Raw genomic sequence first — 16,416 nt, 5'->3', positions numbered from 1 at the left:
AAAAGGCTTAGTTCGTACGATCTTCTCCAACGTTGGATAAATGGAGCGGTGTGAAAATTAATTGATCCGTATAATTTAGCAAAGGTAAAACAATGTCAATCAATTGGATCACCGATTAAAGTGGTTGCAAAGCCAATAAGTAGATTTGCGATTTGTCTGCAATCTTTGTTGGGGCCTAGACGCATGAAGGACATCTGCTCAATGCTACAATTGATTGATTTATACAGTCACACCGATAACTTGCATTCAGTGACGGTTTTTTGTAGACAGGGATGTAATTAAAAATGGTTATAGGCTGCGAGCCCTCTGATCTATTAATTTATTGACATCATATTTTGTTTATATTTGAGAAAAAAATAGTTACAATTCACCATATAAATAGTTTTGGTTAATGTTAGAAGGAAGCAAAGCAAATGGGTCTGGCAGTGAACGATGGCAAGATGAAATATCTCCTGTCATCAAACAATCTTAGAGAAGATAATTTCGTCTATCTTGGAACCAGCATTAACAGCAAGAATAACTCATGCCAACAGGTGCAACAGTAGGATATTGAGAGGTAAAGTCTCCTCTCAACGAACAAAATCCACACTCTACAAGTCACTCATTATTACCGTCTAGTCCAGTCATTTAAGCTTAAATTAGGTAAGAATCTCGGAATTCGATATACTTACTATAATGACTGGACTAGTCCTGCTATATGGTGCAGAGACATGGACGATGACAACATCTGATGAGTCGACGTAAAAAATTTTCGAGAGAAAGGTTTTGCGGAATATTTATGGTAATTTACGCATTGGCCAAGGCGAATATTGCATTCGATTAAACGATGAGCTGTATGAGATATACGACGGCATTGACATAGTTCTGCAAATTGAAAGACAGCGGCTACGCTGGCTGGGCCATGTCGCCCGAATGAATAAAAACACTCCAGCTATGAAAGTATTCGGTGCAGTATCCGAAGCAGAAGAAAAAGAAGACCTCCACTCCGTTAGAAAGACCAGGTGGAGAAGAATCTAGCTATACTTGGAATCTCCAATTGGCGCCACGTTACGAAAAGACACGATTGGCACGCTGTTGTTAACTCGGCTGTAATCGCGTAAGCAGTAGACACTGCTAGTAAAGAAGGAAATGTTAGAAAAATTTTAACGATTTTATGATTTTAATAAATCTTAAAATTTTATCAGACAATTTCCTTTAGTGTATACTTTTGCCAACCAGATTTGGGTAGATATGTCTCTTACAGGTTAGTGGTTGCTTTTTTATAGAAAACGAACAACCATTCATTCATCTAAATTGACAGTTATTTGTAGTTTTTGATCTGGTGGAATCATTGGTACGTACTCCTATCGAAATAAAACTGTCAATGGAGAGAGGTATAGATCGATGATAACCAACTTTTTATGGCCGCAAGTGAGAAGTTGTTCTTGACAACATTTGGTTCCAACAAGACGCCGCTACGTGCCACACATCACATGCAACAACCGAATTATTGCGAGAAAATTTTGGAGATTCGATTATTTCAAGAAATTGTGACTTTGATATGCCCCAAGACGCTTTGATTTAACACCATGGACTACTTCTTGCGGGGTTATGCGAAGTCATTGGTCTTTAGCAATAAACTAGACTTTCTTCAAGCTTCAAAAAGTCAATATTGAACGTGCTATTCAGGACTTACGACTTTATTTAGTGGCAAAAGTACTCGAAAAATGAGTTCCTGCAAAAAAAGTTGTGGACTTGAATGATGTTACAGAACTTAATTGTATCGATTGTACTTCACATTAAATAAAGAACATTTGATTTTCCTTTACAATTAGTATTATATTTTTAAAAAATCATATCACTCTTAGTGAAAACCCAGGTATTTGAGAATATTCTCCGAAAACTTGAAGTAAATCCAGTAAAAAGTTTTGAAAATATGTGCTTATTTGTAAGAATTTTTTTTTTTGCTTAGTGTAATCGGCTTCGAAAAGTTTAAAAGCTGTTTTCAGAGTCGATGGGGAAAATTTTTCCGTGAAGGTGATTTGAAATTTTCGTGTGGAGATATAATTATTTGTCAGATAATAACCCGGCAGCCCCGGAACTAGGCTCGCATGCAGAAGGCTAATCACCTACTCATCTTAAACCCTCTGATTACCGAAATCGAAGTAAACAAAGTTAAGATTAAGTACGATAAATTGATGACGACCTTCAGCATGAAAAATGGATCACGAATAGAAACCTGGAATGTACGTTCATCTGAGGCCCTTAATTCCCACTTTAAAGCACTCTAACCTGTAAATTTGTTCACAAAAAAAAAAACACTTTTTTTCTGGAAGTCGCAACTTTGTATGAAATCAAGAGAGAATCTTAAGGAAGAAAATATTCCCCGCCGTCTGACACCTTTTTCCGGAGGTCTTCCTGGAGATTGGTTACAGGATCAAGTGAATCGAAAATTTTTCAAACTGAAGATCCGATTATTACAGTACTTCGAATTCTGTGAATATACATTTATAAAATATATTATACTAGAGGACCCGTCCACGCTTCATTGTGGCTAATAAGTACATAGATAATACTACTACTACCATCTATATGATTTCTATTAGTTGGATTATAACCATTATTTATTGAGATATAGCACTTTTGTGAAGCAACTTGTGTTAGTTTACAAAAAAAGGATCATAAAGCATTTCGTGCGTTAATAAAGCATTACTTTTTGGGGGAAAATACTGTTGAATTCTGGCTCAAGGAAATCCACCGTTGAAAAGATATTTGCTAAGCTGGAAGCCGGCGTAATGAGCACCGAGGACAATTATGCTCTAAAGTTCATAATCCAACAAAAACAACGAATAACTGATTCTGAGGAGTTTTTGAGCTCTTTAATCGTTATAAAACCGAACTGTTGCGTCGGTGTGTGGCACATAGCTCCATCATTTCCCACTGGAGTCTAATCGACAGTCATTCTAGTGGACTACACATGATGAAGCGGTTCTCATTCGTGGAAATACGAAAAAGTCGGCTTGAAAGATTATGACATCAGTCTTTTGGGATGCACGTGGTATAATACATACTCAACGACTGATTACCGAGCCAGTTATAATCTTTTTCACTGAGTATTTGGTTGCAATTCTTTTCTACGATTCCAAATACTTAGCAATTATATTATTTTTGAGGAGGAATCTGTTTAAAATTGTACGCATATATTCAAATGATTGCTACAAAAATGAATTTTGAATAAATGCTTATGATTTGAAATATAATTTTTGTATTTATGAGTTGTATTAAATTTGGACATAAAGAGATAAAAAAAAAGTATCTTACGTCCTTAACCTGGTTCTAAACTACCTCTCCACCAATTTGCAGCCAAATCGGTTCAGCCGTTCTTGAGTTATAAATGGTTTCTTTCCTTTATACTATATATAGATTAATTTATAAAATACCTCTTAAAAAATATTCACAAAAAACGCGTTTTTTGACTTGCAAATGAGTATACTTGTAATACGCGAATTGTAATTAAACAACGCGATATGAGGCTTACTAAAATCATCTAGTTCAAAAATAATGGATTTCTTCTTACAAAAGCTATTGTGTTATTTACAGTAACTTAAAATAATCATCTCTACCAAAAAATTAAATTAAATTTCGAAAATTTTGGCGCGAATATCTTTTACAATTTTCGACTTGTCTTAACTCAGATCGATGAACTCTATTAAGTTCAAAGACCAGTGTTTGTCAAATTTCGGAAAGGTCGTCCGAAATCAGTTCTTATTCCGGAAACTATTGATGCTGTGCGCATATTGATGTTGTAAGATGCTCAAATGACCTATCGTGAGATTCAGACAACTATAGATATTGGTGGGACCAGCATTTAATTAATATTGCATGGGCATTTGACTGTAAAAAAGATTTGTTCACTATCGATTCCACACAATTTGTCGATCGCTCAAAAAAAGGATCGTGTCCAATAAAAGTTTTTTTGGTAGCCGCTTTTTTTTGGAGGAACGGGACATGTCATAACCACTAGAAAAGTAAATTCTGAGTGGTACACAACCAATTGTTGGCCATTTTACTTTCAAAAAATCATGAAAACCAACCACCGAAGTGGGATCACTCTTTACCGCAACAATGCGGGCTCTCACACCTTGACTGAAACAACTGCAATTTTGAACACTTAAAATGTTGATTTGATAAGTAATCCACCGTAAAGTTCTTATTGACACCGAATGACTTCTTTGACACCTGAAGTGGCATGATTTCAGAACGCATGATTTGAATATACATACATATGTACTTATGTACTTCAATCAGAGTGGCAAAAGTGCTTCGGCAATTGGTTCAAACAAATATACGTACAAGTAAATGGATCTTAATTTAGAATATTTTGAAAAAAATAAAGTGATTGGCGGTGATTAATATTTGTTTTTGTTCTCTTATCCCGAAGCATAACTTATGTATTATATTTACACATAATCACAAAAAATATTGCTGCTTATTAATAATTTATACCAAAAACTGGCATTGACTTACATTTTCACTTTCATTTGACTATGTACATACATACTTACATCTAATTATTAGATAATATGAATATATTAGCATGCCCATGAAAAAGTTGTATATAATCAATATAGTAATACATACATATGTACATATATCTTTATACATACATACATATGTATAGTATACGATATAATTTGTACGAGTGCATTACTAAGTATATAAGATATAAGTAGTACTCTAATGTACATACATACATACATATGTACTTAAGTATGTCCATGCAGCATGTTTCTATTGACAAAATTGTTACGCACGCATATATCAAAGCTTATTTACGTAGTATAATATATACATATGTACATATATACTCTTAGAACCTAATATTTTATGTAATTTGATTTGCACATAATATAAGTACATACATATTTTGTTGAACTTTGACAAACAAAGCTTATTTCTAATAACCCACATGAGTATATACATAATACATACATAGTTTGTATATGAATATGTGTGCACCTAAAACAAAATCCATGCCAAATCAGTTTAGAATGCAAAACAAAAGCATTAACGAGTACATAAATGCAAATTTGCAATAATAATGCGCATATGCACCTACACACATACATACTTACATGTATATACATGTATGCACATGTACAAACAAGCGCATGCACGAAAATTGCATCAACTAAAAGGTAAACACAAATGAAGCCACGAACATTGCCTATCGGCAGCCAACCATTCGGCCACTCAGCCACCAAGCCACTCCGTTAGGCAGCCACCAGCCATGCCAGGCAGCTGAGTAAGCCAAATAAATGATTCTAACATCACAATGACCATGAACTAAATTCCAAAGTCAATTGGAATTTTTCGGTTTAGGCTTGGATGCGCGTCGCAGCCGTCGTCACAGTCAACGTCGACGTATGCTGCGGCGTTCTTGCGAATTTTGTGAATGAATTTGCGCGCAGCCACAACAACAAAACCACAAATGAAATTTACAATCATCAGTGGCACACACACACACATATAACTCTGTATATATGTACATATGTACATATATACAAAACTCATTGATAGGCAGCAAATTATGTGTGCAAGTATGTTTGTGTGCATGTGGTGCAGCATGCATGTGGCTGCATTGGCAAAGCACCGCTGGCATTAGCGCTAAGCTCCATCTAATTCGTTTATGCAACTGCAACCATGCAGTCACGCGCGTTTGCTTATGTGTGCGTACATCTGTGTGTATGTGTGTGGGTGGGTGGAAACAGCAAGATGCAATGCCTGCAATTGCCTGCAGGCGACTAGTTGACCGTCGAATGTCGGCTGCACACAGCCTCGTGTTGCCTGTTGCACGTTGCACATTACCAATTGCCGGTATCGCAGATGTGGCATTGTTATGCTATCATTTCGCCTTCGCCTTTCCGTGTTGTTGTTGTGGTTTTGAGTTGCTTTTGCAAATTTTCATATTGTCGTGCATCTGCATTTCGGCATCGGCGAAGGCCCGTCTGTCTGGACTGCAGCTCATGGTGGTTAACAGCAAATGTCTGTATTCATTTGTGTATGTGTGTATGCTTATTTCGGTTTATTAGACCTGGTTGCAGTGGTCTGGGCGCATGTCGGTTGAATGAAAGCGAAAGTGCTGCACGACACGAGCAACATAAAACGGTTTAACTGTAAAGTGGTGGCTAAACCACTGAAAGGTCAATCTGATACTGTTTAGTAGAGAATGTGGAATTTTAATTCAAGGACATACTTAAGTGAATATTTCAAGGCTATATTTGTAATACTATTTTTATTTTTTTGAGAGAAAATTGAAATAATTTAAGGTACGACCGAAAGCTTGCTTGTATTGGGTAGTCGAAAAAGTATTTTCGTATTTTCTCAATTGATATACATTGCTACGACTGCATATTATATACTTCTATCAAATACCGATAGGTAACCGACGAAAATCCCGATGTCAGCTACACATTCATCAAGTGCTCTAAAGTGATCTAAGCACCAATCTCTTTCAGACATTTTTAAAAAAAGAATGAGAACATGAATTTGCCTATTAATCTTGGACGATTTCTAAGCATTGCACCAAAATTGCACGTGGAATGATGAAATGGCAAACCTCACTGACTACATTGATAAAATTTGATACAAGTCCGTCAACAAAAAATGGCCGCCGCAAGCTGTCAAAATCACGTCATCCCTATTGGTAAACGCTGTATATTAATTACTTATGCTTTTTCAATTTGTCCGCCGAAAAAAATATTCAGATTCGGACGAGTAAATGAAGTTTGCTTACCGTTCGTCTTCGCCTTCTTATACATACATATATTATACTAATGAATGGAATATACTATCTGCTCATCAGACCCGGACTGACAAAAAAAAAAACCTTTTCTTCTATTTTAATACAAATATTTATTATCGCTTTCAAAATAAGGTCGTGAGCCAATACAAGCATGTCTACTCTTAATCCAATCCAACCACCAAAATATATTGAGTCGTTCCATAAGAGACTTCCTCTATCTCTCTGATGCCAACCCGGCGCTGTTCCTTTCATCGTCATTAATAAAGGTGGATGGACGAATCACATAAGGCAAATTTTCGATGACCTCGCAACCTTCAATAAATGCTTTGTGCCGTACTTATATTCGTGATAAAGCAGGTTTCCCAAAACACTTCTGCAATATTTTTAAATTTTCACGCAAAATTGTTGTTAAATCTTTTTCCATGGAAGTCGCCAAGTATGATTTTGACATTGTGGCGGGGGCAGCTCTCATAGATGCGCTCAAAGCGCTCATAGAAGACATCTTTGGTCACATCATCTTTCTCTTCCGTCGAGGCGTGAGGCCAAACCAGCAATATGTTGAAGAACTTCGCTTTGATGCGGATTGTAGTTAGACGTTTATCCACCGAGGTGAATGCCAGGACTCGGCGACGGAGTCTCTCTCCCATCACGAGTCCCACACCAAATTGGCACTCCTTTATATGACCACTGTAGTAAATGACACAAGTACGTACTCATCTCGGTTCTTGTCCCGTCCATCGCACTTCTTTTACAGCACAAAACCATGGAAAGGGATGATTCGCCTTCTCACTTTAGCTCGCCTTCAAACCGATATTTTTTGGCTACCCAGAGGATACTTGGTCTAAGACCGGAAGTCGAGAGCTGCTTGAGCCATATGTAAATTAATCATTTACAGCCACTCCCAATGGATGACGCTCGCAGCACTTTTCTCACTTGAATTAATTCGACCATTGAACTTACCATAATTTTGACTTCAATCCATGGCTTTTGTAGTAAACGTCATTGGAAATATCAGTGGCGGAAATTTCATTCTTACTGCATTAGAAACATTTTAGAAGACTAATACATTCTCCGGGAGGTTGCTATTTGAGTCCGAGAGATCAATTGAAAGAAATAAGTTAAGCTAGGAGGAAAAAATCTCTGCTTGCCTTTTAAGTATAAATAGAGTATCACTGCATCTTGCACGCCTTGACTGAGCTTAAAGGAACTGCATTCCCGCCTGCCACAGAGCGAAACCCTCGTCTATATATGTATACATAAATCGTCGGGACAAGCTATGGAAACTTTTATTTTCAAGATTCTTCAAGACAACAGTACAAACACCGAAAAATTTGTTCAGAATCGGACAGTTATAGCATATACATAACTGCCATACTAAAATACCGATAATCAACCAATCGATATTCAACACTTTTACCGACTCCCTCTCAGTGAGTGGCGTACTTGGTTTCAAACCAACACCCACTCGAGACGAAGAGCTCGAGTTGCCGCGAGAATCGAAAGTGACCCTTGCGCAGCTTCGTCCCCAATACTGTAACAGATTAAAAACAAATATACTTATACGTCCAGCGTGCAACGAATCCCCGCATGACACTAACTACCTCTTTGAATGCCCAGCTTACCCTACACATTTGACACCCCTTTCCCTATGGTGCGACCGCGGCGAACTGCACGTTTCCTGGACTTGTCTTTGGATGACCTCGATGACAATTTACCTGAACTTTACAATCCTAACGGGGTCAACGTAACCGTTACAACAACAACAGCAACCGATAATCAAGTTCCGAAGTTAACGTTTGTAAAAAAGTCGGAAAGCCTAACCAGCACTGAAGAAACTCATTTGGAGCCAACTTATTACGAGGTGTTAGCCGAGTTATCAACAGCGCGCCAGTCGTTTCTCCTTCCTGCTTTGTGACGCCAATTGGAGATTCCAAGCGAAGCCTGGTACTTCTCCACCTGCTTTTTCCCCGACGAGTACTACGTTGAAAGCTTTCAGAACTGGAGTGATTTTGTACATTCGGACGACATGACCTAGCCAGCGTAGCTGCTGTCTTTTAATTCGCTGAACTATGTCAATGTCGTCGTATATCTCATACAGCTTATCGTTCCATCGAATGCGGTATTCGTCGTGGCCAATGCGCAAAGGACCATAAATCTTCCGCAGAACCTTTCTCTCGGAAATTCGTAACGTCGACACATCAGATGTTGTCATCGTTCATGTCTCTGCCCAAGAGGCTAATAGTGGGTGCGACGACTGTTTGGAGATATTTCGTCTTGACCTCGTTTACCACCAGAGCCATTTGCTTCGCTTCCTTATCCGTTCTGGAAAAAGCAAAACTAACGGCGCGGTTGTTGAGGTCAATGATCGATGTCATTAATGCGTTTGCCATGGTCGTAATCAAAAGAGATGTTTCTTTTCAAAGGCTGTTGGTAATTTTTCATTGGGAAAGTTTTTTACGTGGCGGGTCCCAAGCCCAGCGCACAACGCTGTGGAGGGAATGTTTCGCCTTCTCACTTTCTCGCCTTCAAACAGATGTTTTTGGCTACCCAGGGGAGACTTGGTCTAGGACCAGAAGTCGTGAGCTGTTTGAGCCATATGTAAAAGAATCGTTTCTGGCCACTCCCAAGCGATCATGGGGATCAGAGAACTTTCCTCTCTTGCGTGAACTTCTACACATGACTCCATTCTCCAGAGTTTAAAAGGTTCTGTAGTATGAAATTCACTTATATATTATTAACAAGTATTGAAACCCTCCTCCACAGATACAAACTAATGTCGGAAATGCCTCGATATTTAATTTTCGTATGCAAATCAATCCTCAACTCTAAACAAATGCATATGTGCATATGTATGTATGTACAAACAATATTCCTACCAACCAGGGAAAGTTCGGTTAAACTCCATGCAACTAAAACAAAAACAGCTTTAAGCCACTTAACAGCTATTAGTGTAACAACAACAAATTTGTAGTAAAATTTCGAGTTCGACACTGTCGCAGCAACGCAAAGCGTATGGAAAATTTGATAATTTTGCAAACTTCATCCTTGCACCACAAAAACAACAACCAACCGAGTAATGCAACTACCATTTGAAAAGGTCAACAAATGCAACAACAAACTAACACCGTTCTAACTGACTGCTGCTGTGGCGTCAAATGTGCATTAGTTGCTGTTTTTGTTGTTGTTAGTAAAGTGTTTGAGCTGCAGTTGCCGAAAAGTTTTAAACTGTTTGCAAAATGTGCGAAAACCACAGTAACGGTTTCCACTTATTCTCTCTTGATTACATTCACTTCTCTATTTTGTGGCATGAAGTTGGCGTGTTTTTGGTTTTGGTAGGAATTTGGGTAGTGATATCATTAGAATTTTATAGTTTTGTTTTTGTTGCACTAATATGATCTGTTTTTGTACATTAGAGAGGTTAATATTTGAAACAATTGCTTGACTGTAGCAGGAAGGTGGGGTATTTAATGGAAGTTGAGGCTTTCAAGCGGGAGTGAGTTGATGTTGAAACTAAAAATATGAATTAAAATGTGAAATTATTTCTAGTTTATCACATACATATGTACTTGACATCAAACATTATTTTGTTGTTGGAAACATTGAAAAGGGTGTAAGACTAGATTTGTTACAGCTGTTAGTATCTCCAAACGCATGGTCCGAATTACCGCCGGCTACTCAAGTAGCAACAAATGCAATTTGTAGTTAATATGCCGAGCACAATATATCATTAAAATAGCAAAGCGCACAGTTGCAATCATTTTATGCCCAATAGAGCAATTAAAATAGCTGAATAATTACGAATTTAATTTTTACTTGTTGCTATAAATATTTTATATTACTATGAAACAAGCATTAATCACTAACTGTAACTTTTTCTATGTATGTATGTAGGTATGACTACACTATTTTACAACGAATTCACTAATTGTTGCTTAGACATTCTATTTTTACATGAAAGCAATCATTCCAGATTAATTAACTGCTATCAATTCTAGTAATCTGCACAAACATTCCGAAAATAATTCTGGAAAATATTCAAACTTTAACCAAAATATGATTCAACACTTCACTATTTATTCGTCAGCTCTTCCTAAAAATAACGGTACACCATGCGCCGCACACTACTCTCGCATTTCTCAAGCTATTTTCTTCACAATTCATATGCTCAAATTCATCACAGTATTCCACTTTACGCCCTAAACCGAGCTGTCCATGCGCATTCCAGCCAGTTGCATAGAACGCACCGCAATTCTTTTGCAACAGCGTATGGCGTGCGCCTGCATATACACGCAGAGGTACGCATTCCTCGCCCATATCTTCCAAGGTGTCATCACTTGCTACACTAACTTTCTTTCGAAGGCATTTACACTCGGGCAGCTCGACTATTTGCGGCAAGGTAAACACTGTTGGTTGTTTAAGGTCACCACTGGATGTTGGTTTGAACATGCGGATGCCCAGTTGGCCATTTGAGTTGAAACCCCAAGCGTAGAGATCACCAAAGGCAGAAATAGCCGCGCTATGCCAACCACCGGCCGCTATACAATTTATCTGCAAGGAGAGTAAATTAGTACTTTTAAGAAATGTAACTTCCACAGTATGCATACCTTAATGCCAGCGAGCGCTTCTATCAGCACGGGTGTCTCTTCGACGCGTAGCACATCGTGTCCCAATTGTCCTCGACTGCAAGAAATAATTATTTTGTTTATTATTTTGAATTCTCCGAAAAATATTTTTACAAAGTTCACTCACAATCCATTACCCCAACTGTAAACATCACCATTGGCGCTGAGTAAGAGCGCATGTTCAAATCCACATTGTAGTTGTTTCACCCGAAAATGTTTCGGAAATTGATGAATTTTACTCGGCACGCTATAAACAGCATTTGTCTCGCTAATCGCGACATTGATGTTGGAACCACACGCAATATGTGTAATATGAATACGCGCTGTTTGCGCCGAAGTGGACTTCAGTTCGCCGAAAATATTTCGTTTCTGTGACAAAGTTTCCACTTCGGCCTCGAGCGTAACCTCTTGCAGCTGGGCATCGTTCTCAGCGCGTACTTTGTACAATTTGCCATTTTCGCACAAAACAAGACAGAATCTATCACAAGCGGCCAATTGTACTATGCTCTCTGAAATCTCTAAACTTAATGTTGAATTTGGTGTACCAGACAAAAAGCCACGTAGCATAAGCTGTTTTTCTGTAGCATAGGCAGTGTAGCTCCAACTGATTGCGACATGCAAAATACTTTGTTCGCCGGTCATTGACTTTTCCAATGAGATACCTATAAAACATATAAAATTTCCATATTACAAGCCCAAATGCACCCTAAAAATTGAGTATTTACGCACCTGTAAACGCGTTTCCGCTTCGCTGACCATCAACGGCGAACTGACCGAAGCCATTGAAGCCACTAAAAGCAAGCATTGGTATAACGTTGTAATATATAAAAAATTCTCTCTCCAAAGTAGTTGATGACGCTTACACATGTTCACTTGTATGCTAAAAAATACCAAAAACAATCGCTAAACAAATATCATCGCGAAGATTCGTAACACAGTCATAATAAATAGAGCACCATTGTATCTATGTCCGCTACCGTTGCCTCGTCACCTCCCGGATGTTACTAATTCACAAGCTTTGCCGCTTTCGTTGCTACTAGCATTACATGAACAAACCTATCTGCCTTCAATATATTCGGCTGTCACAGATAATGAATGGTATGGTGGATCTGATGTTAGCCCTCTCAGTTAGTCAGTTAGTATACTTTCATTTGCCGTTAGTGGTGGTTATGTTTCTGTTTATATAATCCACGCTCGTGCATCAATAAATAAAGTTCAAACGCCAATTAAACTACAAATACAGAAATAATAGTGTCACTGCATCTTCTCAAGAAATGGCAAGTACTAAAATATACATATGTAGATTTGTGTGAATATTGCAAGCATACCGTGCATTAAAGTGTTTTCCTTGTAAAATTCAATATTGGAAATTGTGAAATCGTTAACAAATTTTTAATAGTTGTTTGTTTATTTCGGTACCGTTGTCATGGAAACAAAACAATTTCCCTGAGCGGAAAATTCAGCAACGCGCTTTAAAAATTTTCTATTTACATTTTGATCAGCTGTTTGCGGCTGTCAAAGCAAATGCATTCCACATGGTTTGAACTGTAGGTGGACTGCAAGTGTGGTAGCTGTGGAATGGCGTGGTGGAATGTGTGGACATAGCGGAAATTAAGTTAAAATCCGTTATAAGTATGGTGTGTTATTGATTTACACCAATGTGGGAGAAGGAATATAATTTATAGTAGTATAAATTATTAGAAATGTGAATGAATTGTGGTGAGGTGTTGATTATACATTTGATTTTATTTGCTATATGTTATTTTATGACTGGAAATAGTTATCAAACACCAGCGAATAAAAGTAACGATAAGAAATGGGAAATACCACAGTTTCGATTGCTTATATCACACATCCACTTGTTAGTCAGAAAAAACGTGTACTTTGGTGAAATTTTTAGGAGCATTTTTATTTACTAAATAAATAAATAAAAATAATGTAGATTGATCTCGTAGCTGATATTCATAAAAAAGTGTCGGTATTACAGTAGATGAATAATGATCAACTAGTCAAAATTCGGATATTTAAGAAAATGGACGCTTCGCAGTCGTTTTTCGTGAGAAAATTACATTTCATAAAGGCTTAAAAATCGAAATTATTATCGAAAATCGGATTTTTTAGATTAAGTGACGAATGTATCTAGAAGGTCGTGTGAAAATCTCAAATCGGTCGGGCTCAACCTTTCCCAAGAAGCTTTCCTCATTGATTCTGAAAACAGCTTTTCGGGAAAAAACACGAAAGTTTTTGTTGCCAATTACACTAAGTAATTTTTTTTAAGATAAACCCTCAAATTGTCGGATCCACTTCAAATTTTCGGAGAATATTTTCTCAAATATGTACAATCAATATATGTATAAGTGATTATTTGAAACCGGTAGGTGGATAGAACGCCTTAATTGTCGTTTCAAAGTAGTTTGCTGTTATCGGCATACAAAAATATACATACATACATATATATTTTATAATTATAATATTTTTATTTAGCAAACATTAAGCTTCTCAACTGCTCAGTACTAACCTAACACGCATTCAATTGTTCTTTATTAATCAACGCCGCTGCAGGGTTTACTATCATTACTGCGCAAACTGCGTCCCAGCCCCGACAAAGAAGCTAGAATACTGTTACTTGGCCTAGATAATGCTGGCAAGACGACAATTTTAAAGCAATTGGCATCTGAAGATATTGCAACGGTAAATTTTCCACCAACCAACCATTCGACAAGCACTTCTTTCACCGAAACTAGCACAACAACCATAAATAACATTTTATTGCATTAATGATTGTTATTCGATTCGCATGTAAAAGCGTATGTATGTATATAATTGCCACAGGTCACACCAACCGCCGGTTTCAACATAAAATCCGTGGCGGCCGATGGTTTCAAGCTCAATGTCTGGGATATTGGTGGCCAGTGGAAAATACGGCCTTACTGGAAAAACTACTTTGCGAACACGGACGTATTGGTAAATATACAAAAATGACATGTTGCAAGTGCAACACAACTAGGAAATCGCAAAAATATATAAATACAACGTCACTACTTCTTTTTCGTCTCATTCTCTACACAGATTTATGTAATTGATTGTACAGATCGCGAACGTTTATCCGAAACTAACCGTGAGCTTTTCGAATTGCTTATGGACAATCGCTTGAAGCAGGTGCCGTTGTTGGTGTTCGCCAACAAACAGGATTTACCGAATGCCATGACCGCCTCTGAGGTAGCCGAGGCGGCGCAATTGGTGCGTTTAGAGGAACGCACCTGGCAGATAGTCGGCTGCTCAGCCGTCGATGGCACGGGCATCAAAGTAAGTGGCAATGCAAAAAGTATAAAAGCAGCATATTCAACGTTTTTTTTCCTTTTTTTGTTTTTGCATAATTTTTGTTTTTGCTTTACTTCTTCGCTGTGCAGGAGGGCATGGATTGGGTGTGCAAGAACATGAAGAAATGAAGAAGTTTATGCAGTTTCTCAATTGTAAGTGCTATCAAATCGCTTTTAAGCTACAACCACAACAACAACAGCAAGTTAAAGCAAACAATGGCAATCGCATTGCACTTGTTGTAGTTCCTCTACGCATGTAAATTTAAAGTATTATTACTAATTAGTTGATAATTTTATTAGTTAGGTTACCTATATTTGGTTTATAAACACTTAACTCTCAACAGTTTATGTGAGTCATAAACAAATAAATAAACAAAAATGCTAAACTCAAGTACCACAATCAGTTATGTAAACAAAATTTCCTAATCGTGTTAATAAAACGCAATACAATTACTAGGAAATGACTACCATTTTTTTAATTAACGCTCAAAGAGTATCTAGTTCTCGGATGTGTGCAACTACTTTAGGTTTATTTGATTATATTTTATTATATTTCATAATAAGTTTATCGCTGTGTTTTGAGTATGTTAGTATAATTTATTAAGTCTCGGAGCGGAATATAATAACTTTGTTCACTTAAAGATTGTTAGGTTAGGTCAGCCATCGACTGAGCCAAAGATGGCACTTGAAATACTATATGCATCCTTTGCGAAGCCATAAAAATATCTATTCCAGCTCGATGTGTTTTCTGAAAGTGTGATACAGTGTGCGGAACAATCACGAAGGAAGCGTTGAATTGTTTTCACCTCATTTTCTTGCATGCAGCTCCTACAGCTGAAGTCCAGCAAGATTCTCAACCTTACAGCGTAAACGCCTATAGGGTATTAGTGTAATAGAAACCCCGCAACTAGGGAGCGACTTGCCTTACCGATAGCAGAGAACTCACTATGCAATCTTGGGTGCAGGAACCATGCTCCAACAATTCCTAGCGGTCTGGTAGTAGAACACACGAGCAAAGGGGAGCAAAAGGGTTGTTTGTAACATCTAAAATTTATCATGTTAATTATAGTTTTATATACATATCTACATATATGTCCATGCAGACGATATATGTCAAGTTTCAATTCCATCAGAATAGAAATTCTAAAGGATAGCTTAAAACGCCGGTCAGTTGCGATACCTCAAACTCCTATATAATAGATCCAAAGGCCCTTACAACTCGACAAAGGGTTTGAGCCTATTACAAATTTGCTGAGCAGGCTAACTTCAGTTTCGGCTATGTCTTCTAGTTCGCCGAAGATAAGTCTTACAAAGCTGGACAATGGAGATGGAAGTGGCTGAGTTTCATAAAACTCTTACAATTAGTCTTATAATTGCCTGCTAAACGCCTATTGGACAGTGTCCAGTAAGAGCCCCTACAGCGGCAAGATGAATTGTGATAAAGGTTAGTAGTTCAGTAGCCCTCCTGCGTTCTTCTCTAGGCCTGAATTATCTCGAGGTCGCACAAGCGCTGGTTGTTGATCAGGGCCTGCTAAGCGCCCCAGGTCCATTGGCTCAATGCTGAAAGGCAAGGTCCCAATGAAGATGCAACATAGCCACTTCTGCTTGAAGAACACTACAGTGTTCCGGTAGTCTAAAACTAAGAATGACGGAGAGCTCTTTATAGAAAACTCCCTCTGCAACCTTCACT

The 16,416-nt window shown here is 37.8% G+C and overlaps 2 protein-coding genes across 3 annotated transcripts; one reads left to right on the top strand and one right to left on the bottom strand.

Moving 5' to 3' along the window:
- Nucleotides 1-10,590: 10,590 nt before the first annotated feature.
- LOC120779453 (RCC1 domain-containing protein 1) lies at nt 10,591-12,438 on the bottom strand. Of its 2 annotated transcripts, XM_040111718.1 has the most exons (5): nt 12,363-12,438; nt 12,136-12,286; nt 11,534-12,068; nt 11,389-11,464; nt 10,591-11,332 (listed from the first exon to the last, which is right to left on the bottom strand). In XM_040111718.1, exons 2-5 carry the CDS (start codon nt 12,209-12,211, stop codon nt 10,865-10,867), a joined length of 1,155 nt encoding a protein of 384 aa, XP_039967652.1. In that variant the 5' UTR covers nt 12,212-12,286; nt 12,363-12,438; the 3' UTR covers nt 10,591-10,864. The 2 variants fall into 2 exon arrangements, with proteins under 2 accessions (XP_039967652.1, XP_039967646.1); XM_040111712.1 differs by having other exon boundaries at nt 12,136-12,438.
- Nucleotides 12,439-12,598: 160 nt separating this feature from the next.
- On the top strand, nt 12,599-15,188 carry LOC120779463 (ADP-ribosylation factor-like protein 3). The gene is made up of 5 exons (XM_040111728.1): nt 12,599-12,683; nt 13,969-14,097; nt 14,239-14,370; nt 14,476-14,712; nt 14,817-15,188. Exons 1-5 carry the CDS (start codon nt 12,681-12,683, stop codon nt 14,853-14,855), a joined length of 540 nt encoding a protein of 179 aa, XP_039967662.1. The 5' UTR covers nt 12,599-12,680; the 3' UTR covers nt 14,856-15,188.
- Nucleotides 15,189-16,416: the final 1,228 nt, after the last annotated feature.

The sequence above is a fragment of the Bactrocera tryoni genome, chromosome 1, assembly GCF_016617805.1.
Source record: "Bactrocera tryoni isolate S06 chromosome 1, CSIRO_BtryS06_freeze2, whole genome shotgun sequence".
NCBI lineage: Eukaryota > Metazoa > Arthropoda > Insecta > Diptera > Tephritidae > Bactrocera > Bactrocera tryoni.
The sequence above is the reverse complement of the archived record's forward strand: the minus strand, read 5'-3'. Positions and strand labels throughout refer to the sequence as shown.